Source organism: Mirounga angustirostris, unplaced genomic scaffold (assembly GCF_029215605.1).
Source record: "Mirounga angustirostris isolate CCGP_5_RB_7025 unplaced genomic scaffold, mMirAng1.0.hap1 SCAF_9, whole genome shotgun sequence".
Taxonomy (NCBI): Eukaryota; Metazoa; Chordata; class Mammalia; order Carnivora; family Phocidae; genus Mirounga; species Mirounga angustirostris.
The window spans coordinates 102,594,384-102,619,056 of record NW_026991717.1 but is presented as its reverse complement, the minus strand read 5'-3'; the positions used below and the strand labels follow the sequence as shown (position 1 = coordinate 102,619,056).

At 36.1% G+C, this 24,673-nt stretch overlaps 1 protein-coding gene and 1 pseudogene across 5 annotated transcripts in view; both read right to left on the bottom strand.

The window, feature by feature from the left end:
• Positions 1-12,084: 12,084 nt before the first annotated feature.
• On the bottom strand, positions 12,085-15,668 carry LOC123861631 (large ribosomal subunit protein uL1-like; annotated as a pseudogene).
• Positions 15,564-24,673, bottom strand: part of AP5M1 (adaptor related protein complex 5 subunit mu 1) — a 28,206-nt gene continuing 19,096 nt past the window's right edge. Inside the window, exons 8-10 of one of the 5 annotated variants that reach the window (XM_064571097.1) lie at positions 24,053-24,131; positions 21,049-21,100; positions 15,564-15,685 (exon numbers count right to left, since the gene is read on the bottom strand). In XM_064571097.1, the coding sequence (XP_064427167.1) occupies positions 21,052-21,100; positions 24,053-24,131 (128 nt within the window). In that variant the 3' untranslated portion in view covers positions 15,564-15,685; positions 21,049-21,051. The other 4 variants (XM_064571098.1, XM_045900934.3, XM_064571099.1 and 1 more) reach the window with 4 other exon arrangements.

The window sequence follows — 24,673 nt, the reverse complement described above, 5'->3', positions numbered from 1 at the left end:
AACTTGCTATAGAACTTTAGCCTGTTGTTGCTCTGTGGAAATGAGCAGTCCAAGTTGTCCAGGGAAACCAGAAATCTGTATTGAATATGAAATATTGAAATGAAATGTTATAAATTAAATACTAAAATATTAATATGAAATAGCCCAATATAAAGTTTTTAACTATTAGCAAGCAGTTAAAAAAATTTTAAACACTGTACAAAGAAAACATTTGTGAACCAAACTGAATTGTAGATTTCCAGCCTATGCCACAGTTCTATTTATCTTGGGTTCACTTTTCAAGATTATATAAGGTTAGTCATTCATAATTTTAAAGGCAAGTGTCACCCTAAATTTTGATGTTAATTTCTGGGGAATAGTAAGCTTGCTAATATGCGAAAGAAAAGGAGATTTGGACCTACTAAGAAGGGAGCCTAGGGCGCCTGGGTGGCTCAGATGGTTAAGCGTCTGCCTTCGGCTCAGGTCATGATCCCAGGGTCCTGGGATCGAGTCCCACATCGGGCTCCCTGCTCCTTGGGAGCCTGTTTCTCCCTCTGCTTCTCTCTCTCTCTGTCTCTTGTGAATAAATAAATAAAATCTTTAAAAAAAAAAAAAAAAAGAAGGGAGCCTAGAAATTCTGTATATTCTTTGCCATGAAGGAACACTATTTTCTTATATGGAGTTGACCCAACTCCTCAAAACCAACCTGATTTTCCAAGGACCTTCTGATCACAATGGATCCTGTAATACTATCTAGTGGCAGAAAGGATGAAGTTATCTATTGGTAGGAAAAGATTGACAAGATACATTGTTAGGTTAAAAGAGCAAGTTGGAGAACAATATGTCTAATATACTTTCTGTGGTAGAGAAAATATAGATGTATTTTTATAGTTGTTTGTACATGCATGAAGAAAATCTATAAGGTTACATACAAAAATTAAGAATGACCATTATTAACCTATGGGGTGGGAATGGGCAGATGAGACAATCTGGAGAGGAGGCTTGCGCTTTATGTCATTTTCTTCAGGTATGATATCATCACCTTTTTGAAAAATTAAATTTATTTATTTATTTTAAAGATCTTATTTATTTATTTATTTGAGAGAGAGAGAGCATTGAGAGAGAGAGAGACAGAGCACACAAGCATGGTGAGGGGCAGAGGGAGAAGCAGACTCCCCGCTGAGGAGGAAGCCCGATGTGGGGCTCCATCCCAGGATCCTGGGATCATGACCTGAGCCAAAGGTAGATGTTTAACCAACTGAGCCACCCAGGCGCCCTGAAAACTTAAATTGAAGAATATATACTATTTTAATGACAAACCCATATCCATCTTACTTAAATTTGAAAAGGTGTTTTGATGGCTTATGTACTGGAATTTCTGTCAACTCTCAGCTCCTGGGTGTTGGCTGCTCTCTCTTGCAGCAGATGACTGCCTCAAATGTTCAGTAAACATGGCCACAAGATGCATGAGTCATAGGCTTATATTACTCTGATAGCTTCAAAAGAAGAGAAAACATCTTTCCTTCTCTGGCAGCAAAGGCCTAAGAGCTCTGGGCCATCCTTCTTGATCCCTGAATCAATCAGGAGTTAACATACTGTTCTCCAATTGGCCATGCCTAGGTCACATGGGGTTGCCTTCACTTGGACCACACAGTAAGGGGAAGAATATTCCCCCAAGCTAGGAGAGATGTGTAATGAATGCATATCTTCTGTAGAGCCAAATGTGCTTAAAACCAGAACAAACCTAAAGGCTCAAACCTTTATATCTAGACTTGCTGCAGAACCCAGGGAACCATGATGCTAGGGACATGGAAAATGGCCATTAACTATCCATAATTATGCTCTCCATTTATGTGGGCTGAGATGTTGAAACTGGAATATGACATCATTCACTAAGACCCTACCTGACTGAAGTCACTGTTGCAAACAGGGAAACACATTAAGCCCCTTCCCCTTACAGACTGTTTAGTCCCTCCTGGTATAAATAGTTTTTGAGTCTAAACTTAAATGGTGAGACAAAGGAAAATATCTGCCAAAAGAAGGAGCAACATAAGAAGCTCTGGTTTCAGAAATGCTGAGTAAATCTTCACAAAACTGCCAACTTTTTAGAAAATAAAAAAACTCAGCTAAGTTCATTAAAAGTCTTCTAACCTGGGGGCGCTTGGGTGGTGCAGTTGGCTAAGCATCCAACTCTTGATTTCTGCTCAGGTCATGATCTCAGGGTCCTGGGATCAAGTCCTGCACTGGGCTCTGTGCTCAGTAGGGAGTCTACCTGTGACTATCTCTCCCTCTCCCTTTGCCACCTCCCCCCCACCAAATAAGTAATAAATCTTAAAAAAAAAAAGTCATCTAACCTGATGACTGAAGACAAAAGCGTGGATGTGCAGTTAGCAAGTTACCTAATGCATGCATCTTGCAGCTTTTCCAGAACCTTGGGAGAACCCATCTGCTTCAAGAGAGAATGCAGTTCTACTCAAAACTAGCTACACGCCCCATGCATTGTGAGAGGAAGCAGGGTGAGCTAAACCACTTGAATCCCTGAAATATCAGCTTCCTCAACTATTAAATGGAGATGATGAGTCTGTTTTGTAAAACTGTGGAGAGTTATATAGTGTCCTATTGCTGTTATAACAGATTACCACAGATTTAGTGGCTTAAAACAACATGGACTTACCATTTATAGTTCTGGTGGTCAGAAGTCCTAAATGGGTTGTCAGGACTGCATTCTTTCCAGAGTCTCTAGAGGGATAACCCATTTTCTTGCCTTTTCCAACCTGTAGAGGCTGCCCACATTCTTTGGCTCATGGCCACATCACTCCAACTTCTGCTTTTGTGGTCCCATTTTCCTTTGACTCTCTTTCCTCATTCATATAATGAACGTGGTGAATACATCGGCCCACCAGATAATCCAGGTTCATTTTCCAATACCATGATCCTTAACTTAATCACATCTTCAAGATCTCTTTTGCCATCGAAGGTAAGAGACAGGTTTCAGGGATTAGGACACGGGCATGTTTGGAGGCCATTATTCTGCACTACTACAGGAGTATAAAACAAAATCATCTCTGTGAAGATTTTTAGTGTTGTTACTTGACCCAAATGCCAATTTGCAGATTTTAAGTTTTGACAATTCAGATATTTGACTATGCATCCAGTCCACCATTCAGTTCTTACATGTTCAATAATCTAGTGGGGGTGGGATACAGAATTCTATGTTCTCATGGATGCCAGCCTAACTTGTTTATATTTATGAGCTCTGTGTACAGACCTCAGAGATACTTTCTGCTCAGAAGTAAAGGACAGCCCTGGAATGGAACTATTTTAAACAGCAAAATAGTTAATATACAAGTTCTCTACAGTGACCCTTTAATGAAAGCCAAACAAAACACATAGGTTGTAGAGAATTTTCAGAAAATACTCCGTGTCCTAAAAAACATTCCAGCTTGTAAAAGATAAAGTGTTATTTCATCAAAATATGTTATAGGAGATCAAGATTTGCCAATACAGATGTTTGTGCCTCAGCAGATCTCCTCATTTGTACTGTCAACAGTTTCCTAGGGCATCCCCATATCCCTCCTCTGGGGAGGGTCCTGCTGACCTTAGGTTGTACTCAGCACACCCCAGTGCCCTGAATCAGGGTGGTGGATGCTCAATTTCGATGTTTTTCTCATGACCCCTTATACTCCAAGGACCTCAGTGGCTAAGTAAGACTCCCCATTACTTTGAAGATGTGCAGTGGCCTTTGAGAGCCTCCCAAAAAGATTCGTGAAGCTTTGTTAATACATCTAAAGAAAGGTAAAGATGAAGGCGTCATTAATTTTATTGAAAAAAAGAAACATCCATGATACCCAGAGGGGTCAATTTTTGTGGTAATGAAGTTTATATTTGGTATGATGGGCCATCCCTAGTATGTGTTCCTTCTGGTTAATGATAGTCTTTGTTTGGTAGGCACTCTCCTAGGAGGGAATGCTAATGTAATACTCACTGAGTTTTCTGCTGCTGGCTGGGAATTATCAATAGGTCATAAATAAACTACCACCACATAGGAAAGACAATAAGATTACATATACTCCTACTACCTCCAATTACAGTAAGAGCAACAATTATAAGGTTGTACTCCTACAGCTACCCTAGGGAGAAAATGAAAGGAAAATGTTCCATTAGCTTAATGAAGAGAGCACAGCAGAGCTACAGTCAAATTTTCTCACTATTAGCACCTACAGTGTTGCTCCAGCACACAAGGGAAGCTCGATACAGGGTAACAATTAAACGTTCTGACAATTAGCCCCTACAATGTACATTCCGCAAACCCAAAGGAGACATTTCAAAGAATTACATTTACATTTTTCTCACCTCTTGACTTGAAATTTTAGTGAGTCATTTGCTTATGGAAATGGAGTTGGGACTGAAAGTTTATCTTACGGTTGATGATAAAGTGTCCTTGGCAGGCTTGCTGGAAAGTACACATAAACTGAATGGTACAGTTTGTAAAAGGGAGGGTTATGAAAGATGGAAGCAGAGAAGTGGTCACACTGACCTCATTAGGGAACAGATGGACTGGATCAATGTTAGTAATTTCAATGTTTAGAGAGTAACTTCACTCTTACCTGTCTAGGGGTGGTGCTGGAAAGAGAAGTGAGGTCTCTCATTCCAACTGCCAAAGAATCGGGTCTGCTTCCTGGGAGGCACTGTATAGAGAAGGGAGTCCCTGAGCCTGGTTGCCCTCTGCCCAGATTCTGGTCCACCATTCCATCTCGCCAAACTCCAATTTCCCTCCTCTGCAAAATGGAGGTACTAAACTTTCATGGGTTATTGGGAGGATTAAAAGAGAAAATGCCTTGAGATTAACCAACAGTAAGTGCTTAACAAATGTTAGTTTTTATGATCTATGCTCAGAATCAGCCTAGAACATTATGCATTTGTATGACATAAGTAAATATTTGTGTGTAATGAATACTCAAAATTTCCCTCTGGAGACTGAGATTTAAACTTGGGTGGTAGAGAGTGAACAGTTCACTTTGTTTTATCTCACTTTAAGAAGGAAAAGATGTTTTTGCAATTTGGGGATGCAGCTACCTGAACTTCTCTACAAATCATCCATAAATATATGGATAACTAGGGACAAATAATAGGTACCCCACCACCCTCATTATCCAGAGCACGAGAGGCTTTTGCTTGGTCCAACTTCACCCCACGAAGTGGAATACTGACCTTGACCACACTAATCCACTACTGTTATTGCTTCTTATTGCCACATGGAATTGCATTGAAAAATGGGTGCTCCACTGTCCAGAAGGCCCCACCTATACCACAAGGAAGTCTTTGGGCAAGACAAAGCAGTTCTTAGATGAAGTCCAACTCCTCTTCCCTGGAGCTAGCTTTGACCAAAGGTCAACTCCAGTGTAAGCCTTTTCCTGTTTTCTACCCCAGGACCACCAGGACACCTGTTGGCCTCCCAGTAACTCTGGATCAGAATGGGTTCAACACAGAAACCTCTCTCACCACCTTTCCCTGGAGTTCACCCCTCCAGGAATCAGGTAACATCTCAGTTTAAATCCTACAGTTACTGATAGAAAGCTGAAAAGAAAAATGTCAAGTCAAATAGCAGACTATATCTTATTGAGAAAGAGCATTCCCTGGGATAGGGTGTTTCCAGCATTATTACCCTTAGTGTCTGTGGATTTTGCTGGTGTTTCAGAAGGTAATGTGCAACCGCAGTTAGCATTTAGGTGTTTTGTGAAATTGCCACAGTTGTTTTATTTTTTTAAGGGAGGTTTTTGTTATTTGTCTATTTATTTATTTATTTAGAGAGCATGGGGGGAGGGGCAGAGGGAGAGGGAGAGAGAAGCTTAAGCGGCCTCCATGCTCAGTGCAGAATCCAACGTAGGGCTCAATCTTACCACCCTGAGATCATGACCTGAGCCGAAATCGAGTGGGACACTTAACTGACTGAACTACCCAGACACTCCACCACGGCTGTTTTAAAATCATTTTGTTTGTATGAAGATACTGAGTTTGAAAAGTAAAAGCACTTCTTAATTATACCTTCATCTGTCCTTGTGACACTTGCTGTTTTGTGATAAGCAAGGTCACTTCCTGAATGGTGTAGAAGCTGTTTTTCATAGCACTTCCTGATCACCAGAAGTTTACTCTTGCCCCCTGCCACATCTGCCTTCAGTTTCTATGACAATTGTACATTATTAGGTTGTCAAATTGTACCCCACTTCCATCCCCCAGAACTCTTCATTCTTCGTCTTTCCCCTCCTTTTTTTTAACTCTAAAGAATTTATCATTACTTCTTGTTGTGATTTTGTTAACATTCGTTAAGTAGAGCCCCAGGGTATGGGATGGTGGGCCACGGTTCAACAAAAACCATAGGGAAAGTGAAAAGGAAGAGAAAGAGAGAGAGAAACCCAATCAGGAAACTTCCATAAGAAAGATTTTTATAACTCCACAACTTGCTTTCCTAACCACGAGTCCTGTGATCATTGTCACCACCATCATATTTTCCTATTATTAACAATTTGTCTCTTCTCTTTTCCCAAAATTATGTGCATAGAAATGATAAATTTGGTTTATATAAAATTTGTTTTATATGTACAATAGAAATATATAATGTGATAGGGACCTTAGAGATCATCTAGTCATCTTGCTTTCTTCCCACGTTTTTCAGATGAAGAAACTGACAATAAGTGATATAGTCATGATTGTACAGCCACCAGCACTGCCTTTTGTTTTAGTTTTGGGATAGAAAAAAGTCCTGTGACTTTATAAAAAGATTTGAAAACCTGTCCTCACCAAGATAGAAACTCCCATAAACTCATGAGCCCTAATGCCCCATTTGCAATCTTAAGGTAATGACTTGGGCTAAGTCACTGTACCAGATGGACCATGTGAGTAAAATGAGCAGAGAGTGGTTGACGTGGTGTGATTTGAGAGGTGGTATGAAGGCCCCATTACCCAAGATACAGAACACTCTCAGTGTCAGAAATTGCACCTTTGGTCTTTGTGCTAAGATTTACTCACTCCGCAATGCTATTTGAAAAGTGAATCCTCTGAATGGTGGAACACAGAAGGTTCCTAATACTTTAGTCGGGACACAGAAACTCTGAAGTGATCCCAGAAATCGAGGATCACAGTAGCACTGAGATTCTAGGATTGGGGAAGGAACAGAGTAGAAACCAGGAATGTGCTCAAATATGAAGCAAACATGCTGAGAGTCTGCTGCCTACTTAAGGCCAGCTGAGTTTCTTCTCCAGTTAAATGGGGTTAAAAAAAAAAAAAAGGTTTTATAGTGTTAATGGTAGGATATGATGTAGAACTAATCATGTTGTACAATGGCCCTGGGAAGCAGTGACACACAGTTATTTAACAACTGTTAATTTTACTAATTAACCCTCGGTTTTCCTCACTAAGTGAATACTGATGAACATATAAAGATTGGTGCAGAACATCTCTGGATGTTTTCTTCAGTTGATGTACCTGGCACAAAACAAAGCCTGTCTTGCAGGTCAAGATGAAATGAAAGTATGCCGTCATGTGTTGAGGGTAGGGTGGTCACCTCCTGATGTAGGCATTGTCTGTAGAGAAGCTTAAATACAAGAATAAAACTGACCAAACATTGGTCTGCTTTTTATTGTCATGTGCCAACAATTCTAAACAATGTTAGTGACAAAACAATCCTCTCCAAAACTGTCTCTTGTTGGTCTAAATTCTAAATAATTACTGTGGTTATTGTTGAGTTGAAATAAAATATATGTAAATTACAGATTGGCACATCTTGATAACCTATCCTTTAATAAACAATGCATCCTGCATGTAAGTTAATTTGGAGAATTCCCAATTATACCATCAGCCCCCACACATGGACTTGGCTGCATCCATTCCTTTCCATAGTAATAGCAGTTGAGGATTGTTAAAGCCTGCTTTGAAGGCAATTTCTATCTTCAAACTTCATGGTGCTACATAATCCTTTGTTTAAACAGTATACTTGAAATTAATAATTTAGCACAGTGATTTTAAAGATTAAGAAACAGAACTTGAGTCACTTCAATCCAGTAATTCTGTGAAGTTTTTATTACAACAGTGAGACAACATGCTAAATCTGAAGTATGAACTTTTTGCTTGAGAAGTGTAAATCTTATTTCAAACATTAAATCTTTTACTAAATTTGAATACTACTTTTTATTGTTAATCATTTGTGTTAAAGTAAAGAATAACTCAAGGAAATAGAACGCTACATAGTGGTATGATGTAGTTGTCTAAATTGTACTTTTTGCAGATGTTTTGATTTGATTAAAACTATATCAGTTACTGCAACGCTATTACGCATTACTGTGACAGACCACTATGTAGGTATAAATTCGCCCTTTTAGGGGGGAAATCGGAGGGGGAGATGAACCATGAGAACTATGGAATCTGAGAAACAAACTGAGGATTCTAGAGGGGAGGGGGGTGGGGGGATGGGTTAGCCTGGTGATGGGTATTAAGGAGGGCACGTATTGCATGGAGCACTGGGTGTTATAGGCAAACAATGAATCATGGAACACTACATCAAAAACTAATGATGTAATGTATGGTGACTAACATAATAAAATAAAATTAATTTAAAAAATCCAAAAAATAAATTTGCCCTTTTAAAATGCACTAATGGGGGCGCCTGGGTGGCTCAGTCGTTAAGTGTCTGCCTTCGGCTCAGGTCATGATCCCAGGGTCCTGGGATCGAGCCCCGCACCGGGTTCCCTGCTCGGCGGGAAGCCTGCTTCTCCCTCTCCCACTCCCCCTGCTTGTGTTCCCTCTCTAGCTATGTCTCTCTCTGTCAAATAAATAAATCTTCAAAAAAAATAAAATGCATTAATGTAATTTATAAATATTTATATTTTTATTTGTTCTGTAATAAATATTTCATTTTATTTTTTTCCACTGGCATGATTATTATGCCAGTAAAAAGAAAACTCCCCAAATATCCACATACATATGGTCAATAAAAGACAATTGTCACTACCTGAACTCCTTTCTGGACATCATTCTTATTCCTTTCATGATTATCACTGAAAATAATTTTGTCACATGGAGGTGATAAGTGTTAAAAATAATCCACTCCAGGTGCCAAATACTCTAGTATTCTACTAATATCTACACTGATCCTATATGAGATCTTCAACTAGGATCTCTAGTAACTAGTTGCAGCTTTGCAAATAGGCTTTGCACTATGGTTGATTTTTCCAGTGATCACTAAGCCAATGAGCCATATAAGTACAATTTGAGTTCCATTTTTAACTTCATCAGAAGAAAGGAGTTCTTATTATTGCAATTACTTTGTCTTTACTGGTTAAATTAACATTCAGCTATTGAGGTTGCTGTGCAATAGATGATATTATTTTACTTACTGTGTGTAGTCTTGTCACAGTAACAGCATGCTAGCATGAAAAGCCTTATAACAAATAGGTAAATACATGTCTCTTGTGAATTAAAAGGGGGTAATTATGTCAGCCTTACTGCATTTGTGCGTGAACAGCTAAAAATAATTGAAGTAAAAATGTCAGGTAATATTTAACATTAAATACAAATAATCACAAGATTGTTATAAGAATGAGAATGACGTATAAAACATAATTTTTAGTTTCTCTTGATAGAGTATTCAAATTAGAATATGAAAACACATGCATAAGTACTCCTTTATTTTCCCTTCATTTTAGGCAGTCCTAGTCCTATACACTACAGGTTCAATTGCTGCAATTTTCCCGTCAAAATAGATCTTTCCTATAAAGACCCCCAAATTATTATATTTAAAAAATTTATTTTTATGCTTTAATCAAACAAAACTCAAATCCTGATACTGAAAATATTTTGGCTTCCTAGAAACATGTAAATTATGCTGTATGGGATGTGCTTATTACTGAGATGCATTTAGAAACACTCAAACTTGCAACAGAGCTTCAAAGTAGTCTCTCTGCTTAACTAAACACTAATTCCATGGAGTCTGTCATAGTACCAAAACTTTCTGGAAATTCCTTTTTCTTTGTGAACAGGCTTCAAATCATGTGGCATATTCTTCCAAATATTTGATTTCTTAAAAATTGAGTCCCATGAATATAAGACAGTTGATTAAGCTAGATAAAGTGGGTTTTATTTAAAGAGAAGAGGCAATCATAAAGTTCATTTTTCTTCTGTAGCTTCTAAATTAGCTTTGAAGGCTTTTGCAAAGAGAAATTCCCCTCATTTTTCTAGCTATGATGGATTCACCAGAATCATCTCTAGAGGAGACTAATTTGAAAGACAGTATGTATTTGAATACATAAGCTGGTAGAGTTAGTGAAGTGAGTCTCATTTAAAAAAAGATAGTCAAACAGATTCTAATGGCTTTTGATGTAAAGCAATGATTGGTGGCATTAACTAAGTTCACTGTGTTTTAGCAAGAATGAACTGCTTAAAGTTATAAGTCACCAGGGAACTGTCTGACATGACCAATTTCAGGATCATATTAAATTCTTTCCAATCTTTTTCTCTTAAATTTTGCCTAGAACATTATCAGTGGCAGATTAATGACACTATTTTGCACATATAACCATTCTTAACCTTATTCTGAAAATGATTTGAGGAAACCAACATTAAAGGATATAATGACAATAAAGATCAATTAATAAAGATCCATATAATAGGATAGGGTAGTACAATAAAATAAAAAATAGGTGGGCGCCTGCGTGGCTCAGTTGGTTAAGCGACTGCCTTCGGCTCAGGTCATGATCCTGGAGTCCCTGGATCGAGTCCCGCATCGGGCTCCCTGCTCGGCAGGGAGTCTGCTTCTCCCTCTGACCCTCCCCCCTCTCATGTGCTCTCTCTCTCATTCTCTCTGTCAAATAAAATAAATAAAATCTTAAAAAAAAAAATAGGTACACTGAAGCAAAGAGAAAATAGAGAATAATAAAAGGAACACAATATAAGATAATAACCAAAAATATATTTAAAAAGCTCTAGAAAGGTCAAATAAAGGTTAAGATTTCAGCTCTTAGCTTTTAGTTACCAAAGCAGAGAAGAAAATTATCTGTTACAAGAACGTCTATGCGTGTAAGTTCATTTACTGTGTGCACAGAAGGAGAAGCAGTGAGACTGGTTAGCTCAACTAGATGAAAATCTACATCTGACTTTGCCAGTAACACAAACTTTTAACTTCTCTGTGCTGCAGTAAATATGGGAATTCAATATGCTGTTTTTCCTATTTTGCTAGCACATTACCAAAAAAAAAAAAAAAAAAATTGGAATGGAAGTAATTGTGACCTACTTCCAGTTCAGAAATCATGAATAGAAACAGCTGACATTATTCGAGGGTGAGTCAAAAGGAATGAATGAGCATCACCTATGTACTTTCTCTATGTGCTATGCCATTTAATTCATACACCCATCTTATGAGGTAAGACTCCTAGCTTACAAATGAGGACCCCGGGCCCAAGGTTAACTTACGCAGAGATGGCATTTGAACTGTGTCTGCCTAACCCAAAAGCCAGAGTATATTCTCCACAGACTGCACTGCTTATTAGCCCCTCTGAGGACTTTACTGAAAAACTATCTTGAGTAGCATAATGAAGAGTTATTCCTATTTTAGATTCCCTAAGTGTCAAACTTTGATTCAAAACACCCCCAAATAATTTTTGTGCACTCATCTGCGTTTCCATCTTTCTGTTCACCATATACCACCTGAACTATTATTTACTCAATATCTTTCTTTATATGTGTTCATTTTCAATTTATTTTTTAAATTTAATTCCAGTATAGTTAAAACTGTTATACATTCATTTTTTATTTAAATTTGAGGAAACTTTATAGGACTATTAAAATTGTAAAAATCAGTGTGTTTGCTAGAAATAGAAGCATAAAGAGAAAACCTGTTAGTAGCTGTGGGTTCATGCACCCTTAGGAAGCTCTCAGGCGCCACCAACTGGGCATCCCTACGGAACCCTCCTATGCAGGACTGGGAAGTGGGGAGTGGTCTTCAGCGGGAGTTCCCTGAGGGTCTCAAAGGCCTCGATGTTATCCTGCCATTCACTTTTCCACTTTCAGACATCAGAGAGGCTTGGCATTGTGGTAGAGACTCAGACCTGGGGAAGATGAAGGAATATGCCCACCTATTATTAGAACTCTGCAGCTGCAGCTTAGCTTCTATTTTATTCAGTAGAGCTAATTTGGGCAAAAGGGCCAGTAAAACAAAGCAAAACAAAACAAAATGTCCCATTCTGTGGGGAGAGAACAAATTATTTTCAACCCTTTTTAGCATTTTAAGATTTAAGTGCCCTTGTTCTGTAACTTCAGATTTCCAGGAACTTAAATTTGACAACTCAAATAGTGTTTTATTATATCAATAAATCAAGCAATTTGACATTAAAAAAAATTATGTTGTCAACTAAATCAACATTTTCCTTTTATAGGAAAAAGTATTTCAAGAAAACCCCAGAGATACAAGGGGTTTTATATCTTTTAGATTATAAATTCTGGGAAAGCAAGCTCTTAATCATCGCATTTTTCCCTACAGCCTAGTACAGTATGTCACATAAATGTGTTTCAGAATATTCTGTATATATTCATTTCCTTACCAGACATCAGACTCCAGTTTAATCAGTGGTTCATCTTATGAAGGAATGACTTTCACATGTAACAATTAGTTATGAATGGCACAGACTACATCTTGGATGACATACAGAAAGCCTTCTAGAATCAAGCACTATTAAAGGTTTGTGGGCTATTATTGTATTTGTTCAATGTTCCTGTGGATGGATTTTATTTTCACTCAGTCTCATTTTTGACAGATGACTGTTTTTTCAAATCTTATGAATTTTGAGGGAATGTCCTCCTATGAATAATGACGAATTGTTAAACCTTAGTAAAGTTCATAAAACATACCCACATAAGTGATGAATCACTGAATTCTTCTCCAGAAACCAATATTGCACTGTATATTAACTAAAATTTAAATAAAACAATAAAAAAAAAACACCTCACTCAATTCTACAGCAGTTTTATTAATTTCAAGGACCCAGTCAAGCAGTGGAGTAGTCATTCCTGCAATATAACATATAGCTGAACATTCAAAACCCAAGCCAAAAAGGGACACCTACCTGGTTCAGTCAGTAGAACTGTGACTTTTTTTTTTTTTTTTAAATGGTAGCAGGAGGGTTTATTAGACCGTGCCTTAGCATGGGTTCTGGGGCTTGCCCATGGTGCTCTTGATGATAAAGCCCAGACGTTCTGCCAATTCTTCTTGAGCAATGACACTAGGAAATTGACAGCTAAGGGGATGTTGTACACAAGCTCATCATCTGTCATCTTCAAATGGCCAACAGCCACTGCAAGACACAGCACCTTCTTCATCTGGAATTTGATGATGGACTTCACTTCATCCACTTTGGCCACCATGTTCTCATTGTGGGTCAGCAAGGAAGGGAACTTGCCAGCCTTATTCAGGCCTGGGCCCAGGATTCACGGGATCTTCTTGATCAGAGATTCTGAAGCCAAAAAGGCATCATTCTTCTTGGCCAGCTTCTTAACTCATTTTTTATTCTTGTTGAATTTCTTCAGCACCTCAATGTCCATATGGGGAATATCCACTGCCTTGGCCTCATCACAGAGCTGCTGGTTCCCCAAAACACATATGCAGAACTTGGGGCAGGGAGTGGACTTAAGCCTGATGGTGCCTGAGAAGTTTGTCCTTGTGAGGGTCATAGTTCTTCTGGCTGATCTGCAGCTCCACCATCTCCAAAAACTTCTGGCGCTTGTGCTGGTTCCCGTGTATGACTTCCTGCACTGCCTCGTACAGGGTGTTGTGGGAGACTTTGCTGCTCATGGTTCCTCAATCCGTAGTAACCAGAAAAGAGCAGAACATGTGACTCTTAATCTTGAGGTTGTGAGCCCATGTTGGGCTTACTTAAAAAAACAAGAACAAAAACAAAAAACCCCCACCAAAGTCAAATGGACAACTCATATAATTTTGATAATCTGAAGGTATAACTAATTATAGGCAGAGAAAGTTACTTGAAAAGGCCATTCTTAACTTTTGATCTAGAAGGGAAAGAACATTGATTGAACACCTATGTGGAGAACTTGGTATCATTTAATGCAATAACCCTATGAAGCTAGGAGGAAAGGGAAGATCACAGAAGTAATTTATCCAGGATCACCCAGCTAGTAAGTGGCAGGTTTTGAAATCAGCTGTGTATGACTTCAAATATTGTATATTTCCTCTACACCACTCTGCCTTTGTGGTTAATGGATATGTTCAAAATAATCACTTGGAATTCTTGGATATTGGTGACTCTATTTCATTAGAATATGGGAATCACTGAAAGCTGTGGCTTTATGGGATGAGAGGAGTCATAGCACATCAGGTCACATTATATTGAACAAAATCAGGATCAACTCTGGTGAATAGTGGGGGATTCACAAAGCCATTATAGAAGGAGTTCCAGAAAGGATTTCTAAGAAGGGAGTGCCAAGGGCTTTAAGGTTCACTGAAGCATAACCGCAAAGAATGTGTCCTATGATGGGCAGCAACTGCAGGCCTCAGCTGTTGCTGGTCTAACGGGCTGAGCCAAAGCTCTGCACAGTATGCCTGAAGAAGTGTCACAAATGGTGACAATATCTCTGAATGGTGGTACACATGGCAATCACAGGGCAGAAATTACCTGTGCTGAACGTGGACTGAACCACTGTTTGCACAATGAACTTTTTATACACACATGCAAAACCATAATCACTCAAACATCATTGATTTGTTTTAGGTGCAAAGACAATCTGCTTTATTACATATTTAACATTTTGCTACTTCACTGAATCAAGACTAAGCTTCTTTTGTGTTTCTCGTGGCACTGGGAATACAAAGATGGGATGATAAATGTCATTGTCCTCAAGAAGTTCAAAATATTGGCGTGGGAGGTGCGGGAAAGATTTGTAAGCTAGTAAGTGAGACCAGTGCTCAAGCTTTTATTTCTCTTGTTTTACTTACTTATATACATGTATACATATTCAAATGAAACAAGGCTAAGAATATATTCCAAAGGTGTAGGTTCTACTGTAGGTGAATTAGAGAAAATGTTAGCTTATCAAATACAATATATATTACCCTATCAAGTTATATAAGTTCTTCACTTATATATTTTCTTTATATTCCTATTTATATATCATTCTATTTTATTCATTGATCATACAGAGGCAAGTCTCATACTAGCACATGTGAATATGCATTCAAAAATATCAAGGAAGGGGAGACAGAGTGGAGGAATGTAGATTTTAGTAGGCAGAAGTGCTTTTGTATTTGTATGCTAGGGTGGAAATTAAATATAGCAATAATTAATTTCCTTAGAAATTTGTATTTAATGGGGTGGCTGGGTGATGGACATTGGGGAGGGTATGTGCTATGGTGAGTGCTGTGAATTGTGTAAGACTGATCAATCACAGACCTGTAGTCCTGAAACAAATAATACATTATATGTTAATAAAAAGAAAAATAAAAGTGAAGATTTGAAAAAAAAAATTATATTTATCTATTCAAATCTCAAACATTTAGAACCAAAAAAATATTCTATGTATACACTTACTATGTTAGATGTTCAGGTTTCTGGAATTCTGTTTGTCGGACCTCACAGATAGGATGTTGACCTTGGATGCCCTTCTGTCTTGTTTGCCTGGGAACTTCAACCATCACTTCCTTGAACAATTTCTGTATTAACGAATGTGCAGAAGTAATCTTCCATATTACAGTGCTAATACATTGTGGGAGTCATAAGGCACCATGCAAAATCAGAGACTATTTTTTGTCTTTTTTTTTTTTTCTAAAGATTTTATTTATTTGAGAGAGAGAGAATGAGAGACAGAGAGCATGAGAGGGAGGAGGGTCAGAGGGAGAAGCAGACTCCGTGCCGAGCAGGGAGCCCGATGCGGGACTCGATCCCGGGACTCCAGGATCATGACCTGAGCTGAAGGCAGTCGCTTAACCAACTGAGCCACCCAGGCGCCCCTATTTTTTGTCTTTGTGTCTAGTTTTAGAGTGGCATATAGTAAGAGTACAATATAATAAAGTTTAACACTGAATTTTTATTAACTAAATTAAGGTCTCCATTTCAACTAGATTACTCAGCAGTTTTTAATTTCAAGTCATACCTTATGTTCAATTATGTTTAGGTCTTTAATATTAAATAAAATGGCATGTTCTTTTAATAGAAGGAAATCCATATTATGGGCATGAAGCCACTGATATCCCCATCAGTTAAAAAGTCCCCTTGCCACTATTAACTAACCTATGCACATTACTAACCACTTTTCCTGGTTACTTTCTTAGAAAAGCAGAGTTAGAGGCTTGGTATTTACTTTATTTAAAAAATAATTTTTTTTTTTTAAGATTATGGACCAAGTTCCTTAGGAAAATGTTAAATAAAATTCATTTTAAATATAAACTTCTATACAGTAATTCATAACTTTTAAGTAATTTTTATCAATTCCTTCTGGACTACAAAGTAATAAAAACATAATACTCTGTAAATATATGCTACAGAAGTGGTAAATAATATCTGGCTAAGAGGTTCTCAACAGCCTACAGCATGGGCTAATAATCTTTGCTAAGTGTGATAGATAAATTTTTGGGTTGAAATGTAGAAGACTGACAACCTGTCCTGTTGGTGAATCTAAGAAAACGTTTCTTCAAAAACTACTCAATGCATAAGAGACTGCAGAATACTGAACTGCATTCATAAACACTTATTAAGAGACCAAGCAAAATATGGTACTTTAATCCCCATTAAGTACTATACTTTTCCTACTTCTAAAATATAAAAGTGATTTAAATTGTTCATTTTAGACAGGTGAAAGCTAAAATTCTTTCTGAACTTTTAATTATTAATTTCCCATTTTACCAGTACATATAATACTTCTTAAATTCTTAAATGAAAGACTGACATGTTATCATTTGCTGTCTTGGCTATTCTCAACTTGGTTTTTATGAAGTAGTTCAAGACAACTGTAGCTCACATAAGTGCTCACAGTTATCATGCTGTTTCTCCAATGCACATACTATGTATTGTTACACACTCACTTCAGCAATTTCACAGCTGTTTTCATTTTTTTATTGTTTTCAGCCCATTATCCCCTATGCATTGTTGTTTCTGGGAGGAAAGTTTCGAGCATTTGGAAGTAACTGGAAGGTATATTCAAGCAAATGAGTCTTTTTTTTTTTTTTATGGATGTATTTCTTAGATGAAAACCTTCAAAAAAGAAAGTATTGAAGTCTGATGCATAAATATTTTGAAGATAGTTCAGAAACATTTAAGTTAAATGTCAGTTATCTTTCTAAAATGTACACATGACTCATTTTTACTATCACTCATGCACTATACTAGTCTGGAGAATAGCAGGTTGAAGATGCAACAAATATTCTTTGAACACTTCAATAAACACAATGCAAACATTCACTTTAATAATGTTGCCTTTGTTAATACAAAACTGAGTGCATTTTTTCCTTGCCTCTGGCTGAGCCATGACTAGCTGAGTAGCAACAGCAGAGTGCTGAAAGAATTTTTCAACAGCAATTTGCTTGTTCTAATTTACTTTTCAAGGTTGATGATCAGGATCATTATGATGCTTGCAAAAAGATCTATTTCTATTAATTTGACCCAGTCATTCCCCTTGTTCTCATCATGTTTAGTTTCCCTGGCAGCTTTAAGTGAATCAGAAGTGCCACTGGCACTCCAGTTCTATAGTGTATATACAAAATGAACTCCTAAATCCTTTAGGAACAGAACTGCTATACCTGCTGAGAAAGTATGGGTACACTGAAATGAGGGACTCAATGAAACCTCTGCTTTTTGCTCTTCAAATAGAAATGCTCTTTCTAGTTAGCAGACCTACCTAATAACACAACAAACCATTATCTGTTCAATTCTTTCTTTAAAGAAATTCTAAGAAGCCTTGTTTTTTTAACTTGAACACAATCATCACTCATCAACAAGATCAATACATAGAACTTGTATATAATTTAAAAATTTTACATGATGCATATTGAAAAAGGCTTTATATCAAATGTATAATACCCTAAAAATGTAATGGGAAATAATCAAGTTATTGCCTACATCTCCAATAAATTTCAAAAAGCTGAATGTTTTCCTGGTCTCCTTTTTGTGAGGGAATGTTTATTATTAGTTCCAATGTGTATGGTTCCAACATTTAAAGAGCCCCAGCTAAGTGATTTGGAAAATCAATGGTAATATTCTTCACACTAAACACAAACTATAAAACTGACAAAGGAATTCTTGCTTCAATCACTGACAAATTAACAAAGCTAACAATATAAATAAAATGGATCCCACTTAATGCAGGCTATGCTTCTAAAAGGGGAAAAAAAAATCACAGGGTTTAAATACAGTCATTAATTATCTCTTTATAGCCTGCAGAGGGCACTCAAGTCCTTTCAAAGAAAAAGTAAAAATTTTAAGAGGAATAATCATGATTTATTTTTATTTTTATTATTAGTAGTATGTTAACTAAACAATATTGTTTTTTACAGAACTATCATTTAAAAAGAAGACATTTAAAGGAAACATACAGTTCGACTTCAAGTGTTTAATGGATTATTAAGACATACAAATTTCCACATGTCTTACTGGAAAAAACAATTCAGCAGGTGGTTTCCATCCCAGGGTACCTGTCAATCCGTAAATGCTATGCATCATACATTAGCACCACACTGCCAACAATTACACAGATTAGTCAGGGCCTAGAGAAATCAATCTGGACCTCAGAGTAAACTAGTAGTATGGATAAGGCACTGACTGCTCCAGGCTATACATAGACAATAATATTATCATCTCCATAAAACAGTTGATGAAAAAAATTAGAAGGTAGTTGAAAAGGCTTCAGCTCCTAAGTGTTGTAACCATTTTTGAGAGTAATTGCATGAGTTCTCTGTTAATTTTCATTTTAATGAACCTCTCCATTACTGTTAACAAACATGTTTGGAGTGAAGATTATCTGACTTTAAATATTCTTCCTTTGACATGATACACAAACATTTCATAGGGCAACCCACCAAGTCAGATACACTAACATATATATTACACAAATATACACACATATGTGTATACATACGTTTAAATCTAGATTCTTTGATGGCATACTTCAAAATATATTGCAACATTTATTAACTAAATATTGACTGCAGAAGAGTAGTTAATTATTCAAAATACTAGTTTCTTAGCAATATAGCCAGGGGATCCTGCTCTTCTAACTTAAATCTTTTTCTGCTTCTCAATTTTGCTTTGGTATATGTGCTGCCCAAGCAAGCACATCAATTTTGCTTTGGTTAAGTAACTTGCTATCAGAAGGTATTTAGAAACAGATTGGTTACTAAATTGAAACTAGAGAGACTGGTTTGGCACCAACATGAATTCAATGTGTACAAGTCATTGTTTGAGTTTAGAAATTGGATCACAGAATGTTTGAGACAAAAAAATGTGTGGGAAAGTTATCTAAATATGTAAGTTGTATTCTAAACTGCTAATAGAATAATGAACAATTATAAAGCATTAAAAAAAGCCTTGTCAGTAATAATAAAATTAATCAATAATTTAATATTTTAAAACTATTTTTGTTACAAATCATTATGTTTCTTCTTTTAAGAGCCAATCTTAAAATATACTTAAGGAATAAATCTCCAAATTTGATATCTTGGAAGATGAATATTGACACTGATGTTGCTAATAGTTTTTAAAAGCAAATTCTTTAAGAAGCCTAGCATAAAATATTTATTCTTAAAATACTGTACAAAATTCCATAAAGTATCTTAAATTTTACAGTTATGGAAGAAGAGGTACCCAATTAAATGAGAAAAAGGCAGAAGAAATAGTAAACAATACAGTGGAAAGTAATTATTTTGATAATTTAAAATAATTTGGATTATTTTTGTAATGGCATCATTTACCTTTATGGAAAAAACCCCTATCATTCTGAAAAAGAATGTGATTATTCTTATGGTGGCAATATAACAAGCCCTTTTTCCTCAAGGAAGGACAAAGTTAACAAATAAAGCTTTGAAACCGCAAGTCTTAAGGTGAATAATTGTGTATTACAATATGTTTTCCCCATTGGATTTCTTTACCACATAGCATGACATTTTTTAATGGGGGGAGGGCGGGGAGAAACCATGCAGTTTAATAAAATAGAAGCATTTTCTCAATCTAAGTTGTAGCCACTGCTTTGATTTTTGGTTTATCTCAGAGCCAATAAGTATACACTCTAGTACATGAAACAAAACTAGAAGATATACTTAGAATGTAGTCTCTGTTTCTTCTTTCTTCAAAGTCTGCATTTCCTAAAAGCATTGTTAGTCAAAGCAAAAAGAAATGTTTGTTCTATTACGTAAGAAATAAACTTCATTTGGTATTCAATTGACTTTCTAACTTAGCAGACAGGACTTTACATCTTCAAATACTGAAAATAAATTGCATTCTTGGCCCCTGCTTTAAAAGGTTAGAGAGAATAAACGCACACCCTGGTAGTGTTCTAGTGATCTCCCTAATCTCAGTTGCACTTTGTCAGAACGAGGTAACTGGTAGTTAAGTGAAATACCCTAGATCAAAGGGGGATTAATCACCAACTGAATCCTTGCTGAATAAACCTGTCATTCAAGAAAATTATTTCCACTGAACTTAGCAGAGGATTGAAGGTATTTGCATAACAGGGACCAACGTACTTCAGCCAGGTTAAAAGGTTCAGAATTCATCCCATGTTTAGCTTTTTGCCTCCTTTTCCTTTCAGCAGCCGGGTACAATGGTTTCTAATCTGATAATACAGCTAACTATCTAAATGATGTCAGAACAGGAAAGTATTGCAAAGTTTGGATGAGGGATGGATCAATTTCACTTTCAGTAACTCCTAAATCTGATTTGTTGGAATTTAAGATGTAATCCTAAAAAAGTCCCTTAAACCTGAGGACTGTTTATTAACATCCCTTTTCTGACCTTTGTCTTAGAAACAACCGTTCTGCTATGGCAGCAGTCCCCACAGAGGCTCTGGATGATAACTTGACCTACCTACCTCTCAGGGGTGGTACAGGAGTCTATGAATGTCTCTAAAGCAGTGTGAAATACTATAATAAAAAAATAAAAGAAAAATATTAGTTGTTACTGGGTATAAAATTGTGCTTTGAAAGACCTTAAATCATACAATGTATAAAAACCACAATAATTTTAACTCAGAAATACTGAGTTGCTGTGAAAAAAATAAAGTTTATGAGACAGACTATTGTTTAATAAAAAAAAAAACTTTTTACACAAATAATTCTCTTAAGAATTCCTGATAAGGCTATTTACTTCAAACCTGACATTAGAATCAATAATTTAAAAAGGAAAAATAAAAAGTGCCCACCGCTGTAAGGGTATTAATTACCTTACACTATAAGAGTATTGCCAGCTTTATAAAGTTTTAAAAATATTGTTCAGTAAAAAATGAAGAAGGGTTTTACGAAAATCATGAACTACTTTTTTTAGAGTACATTTTCAGAAATTTAACACTTTTTTACCTTTTGGGTCTACTGAAGAATAATTACCCTTATGATAGACATCAGATTTCATAATCATATTTTGGCACTAAAAGGGAATTTAGCAATTTTGCATCTAGAGTATGTCTGACACCATCCAAATCTTTCACTGGAAGTAGATGCTCATATTCACCACAAATGCAAAGCATCTTTCAAGTTAAAAAATGCAAAGAATAGTTATCAAAGAAAATGAATAAAATCCATAGATAATTTTTTAGAAAATGATTGAAGTTTTAACCCAAGAAAGGACTCTTAGAGTGTCTTATAGCTTAGAATAAGAACATGTCAATCACGATTAAGCTTCTGGAATCGGAATCCCTTTGAAATGCAGCTGTTTCTTCTTTAATTGTGGCAGCGGACTCTGAAGAAAAGAAAGGTCCAGCCTTAAAGATGAGTAAGGAATACAAAATAGCTCAGGATTAGTTGTGGAGTTCAAAGGTCGCTAATTACACTAAGGAGTTCCCAGACACAGGGAAAACATTAAACAGGTCACCTACCAAACGGGAAACAGACTTTGTCTTCAGAAATTATCCTGAAGTGACAGGTTTCTAGACAAAATCAAAAGCATCACAGTGTGCCCAGCTGATCTCAACAGGATGAAAACATGAGTTGGTTTTAGTTCTGTAGCGTTATGTTAGAATGGAATGGCAACAGATGGCATCAGGTTCCCCTTCGCCCTACACTTGTCCAGTATTCCCTTGATTTTCCTCAGGCTTCTAGAAATGTCAAATCAAAGATTCACTAGTTTTTCTGATTGCTTAGAAAGAAAGTTTAGGGGATTATTATACTGGATATCTATGTACTTACTAGATAAATGCCTCTTGCCTATCTTAGTGTACTTTACTCAACATTTATACAATCAAGATGTCCAAATGGCTCCATTAATATTAACGTAAGTTAAACGTTAAGCTTTCCTTGAGTTTAAGAGAGATCAAATAACTTAAGTGAAATGTTTTTTTTTCTTCTTCCAAAAGGAAAATTTTAACTACTGATTATCTATGATTAAGCCAGAATAATAAGTTAAAGTCCTGGTCAGGCAGTTATTCTATTTTCTTTGTTACTTGGGATAATTTTGAACATAGAGCATTCTGCCATAATGCCTTACAGAAAATGAGAATTTATAACGAGTGAGATTGACCTTAATTAAAAAGCCATATTTCAAATCCTAAATTTATATGCACTCTCCCTTCAAACTATCATAGCTCTCTTTCAAGGAGTTAGAAGATTTTTCTAAGCTTTTCCTTAGGAGACTGATTAAAAAAATAGAAACCAAGAGATAATTTAATTGAATATTAATCTGTAATGCATATTTTTTATAACGCTTCTAATTCTATTCCATAAAAAGAAACTTGACATAGATTAACTTTTGAGGATCTTGAGATTTCATCTTTTCTTGAATGGCCACTTAAAGTCCAACTTGACAAGGAACTGCTTTGAAAACAGAATGAGACATATAATTTGTAAAGACAGAGAATAAAAAGTATGACAGGGTGGTTCCTGAAGAAATCAAGAGAATGCTAGTAAGAAAGCAGGAGTGATAAATTTAAAGGAAAGAGACTACACGACACTGAAATAAGATTAAGTAATACTCTCTACCCACAGAACAGCTTTTGAATTTTTACTGAATTCATCAAGAATTTTCATATAATAAACATGAAAAACAGTATTATACCTAAATTTATCTTTAAAAAATTTGGCTGCAGGCATTAAGTGATCACAAAACACTAGGCTCATTTTCTAAAGGTATCCCACCCCTCTTAGTATGCTGACTGACATCCTGAGCAAAATGTTATTGTGGCAGATTAATAAGTTTACCTGAAAAGTAACTCTAGAACAGAGATAAACAAACACCTTAAATAGAATTATTCAGATTCTTTATTAGTCAATAAGAAAGTTCTGATTAAGAACAGGTTACTATTTAAACAACATTCCTTTGTTTTCATTGACTGGTTATTTTTTTTTTTCCCCCAAGAGATTTACAGTGGTTTCTGGTATTCTATAACAATACATTGTACCAGGATCTTACTTCTCAGGTTGGAAAGAGCAGAGTTTTTTATCTTGCACATCCATCTTTTAATCTACAATCCATCAGGAGTGGCTGTTTGCAGCTCTGCAATGAGAAGGAGCCTGAGCCCGTATCCAGGAAGGCTCAGTGGAGAAAGAAGGCTACAACTGATTAGCCATGTCTGCCACAGGAGCAGGAAAGTATATATGGTAGGGTGACCCAGGACTAGTTTAAAATAAGCCTAAAGTGAATCACTACTGTTTTCTGCTCTGAATCATATTTGAGTAAAATCAAAGGGTAACAAAAGAGGAAATATTAGTCTTTAAAATGTTCTTTCAAACTATGTCAGGCTAAAAACATTAAACAGGAGCATTTTTATAATTAAATCAATGACTTTTTTCATTCATAGGTTATATGCACACACATTAAAAATAAAAGACTAATGATTTAATTTATGTTACCATTATATAAATCCTATTTAAGTATGAGATAATTACAGTAATAATGATCCATATGTTATTGGCGCAGGAGCTTTAGAATTCCAGATGTAATAGTCAGAAGAAATTAGTTTCCGGTCTATTAAAAAAAAAAGAAATAAATGATAAGACTGTATTACATTAACAAAAATTCAATGAGAGAGCAGTCATGATATTTTAAAAATGTGGAACACAATGATTTCAAGAAAGGCAACACTTTGAAATACTTATTTTAATTTCACTTTATCAAGGCATTGTAATTTTTACAGCTTTAAAAAATGGGTTTATTAAATATTTAAATCTATCTTTGAGCTTGTTTATGCCAAATTTATGCCAATATCTCTCATTTATTCCACTTCTATCAATTTTTCTCATGATTTCCTTAAATTCTGTTTCTTATGGACCATGACATCAACTACAAAAAAAATTTAAAACTTTTTATTGGTTTCCAATTATGTGACCTCTCTTCACCATGGTCCTTATCCTGATCTTGCTGTTCTTTACCCATTCCAAGTTTTAGACAGAAATAAACATTCCACTTTCTAGTAATACTTTTAAAAAGTTGCTTCAATGGTTTCTTAAAGTTCTGATCAAATTTAAGTTTTCTGTTTTAATAGCTTTATAGCTTTGGACAAATGACAA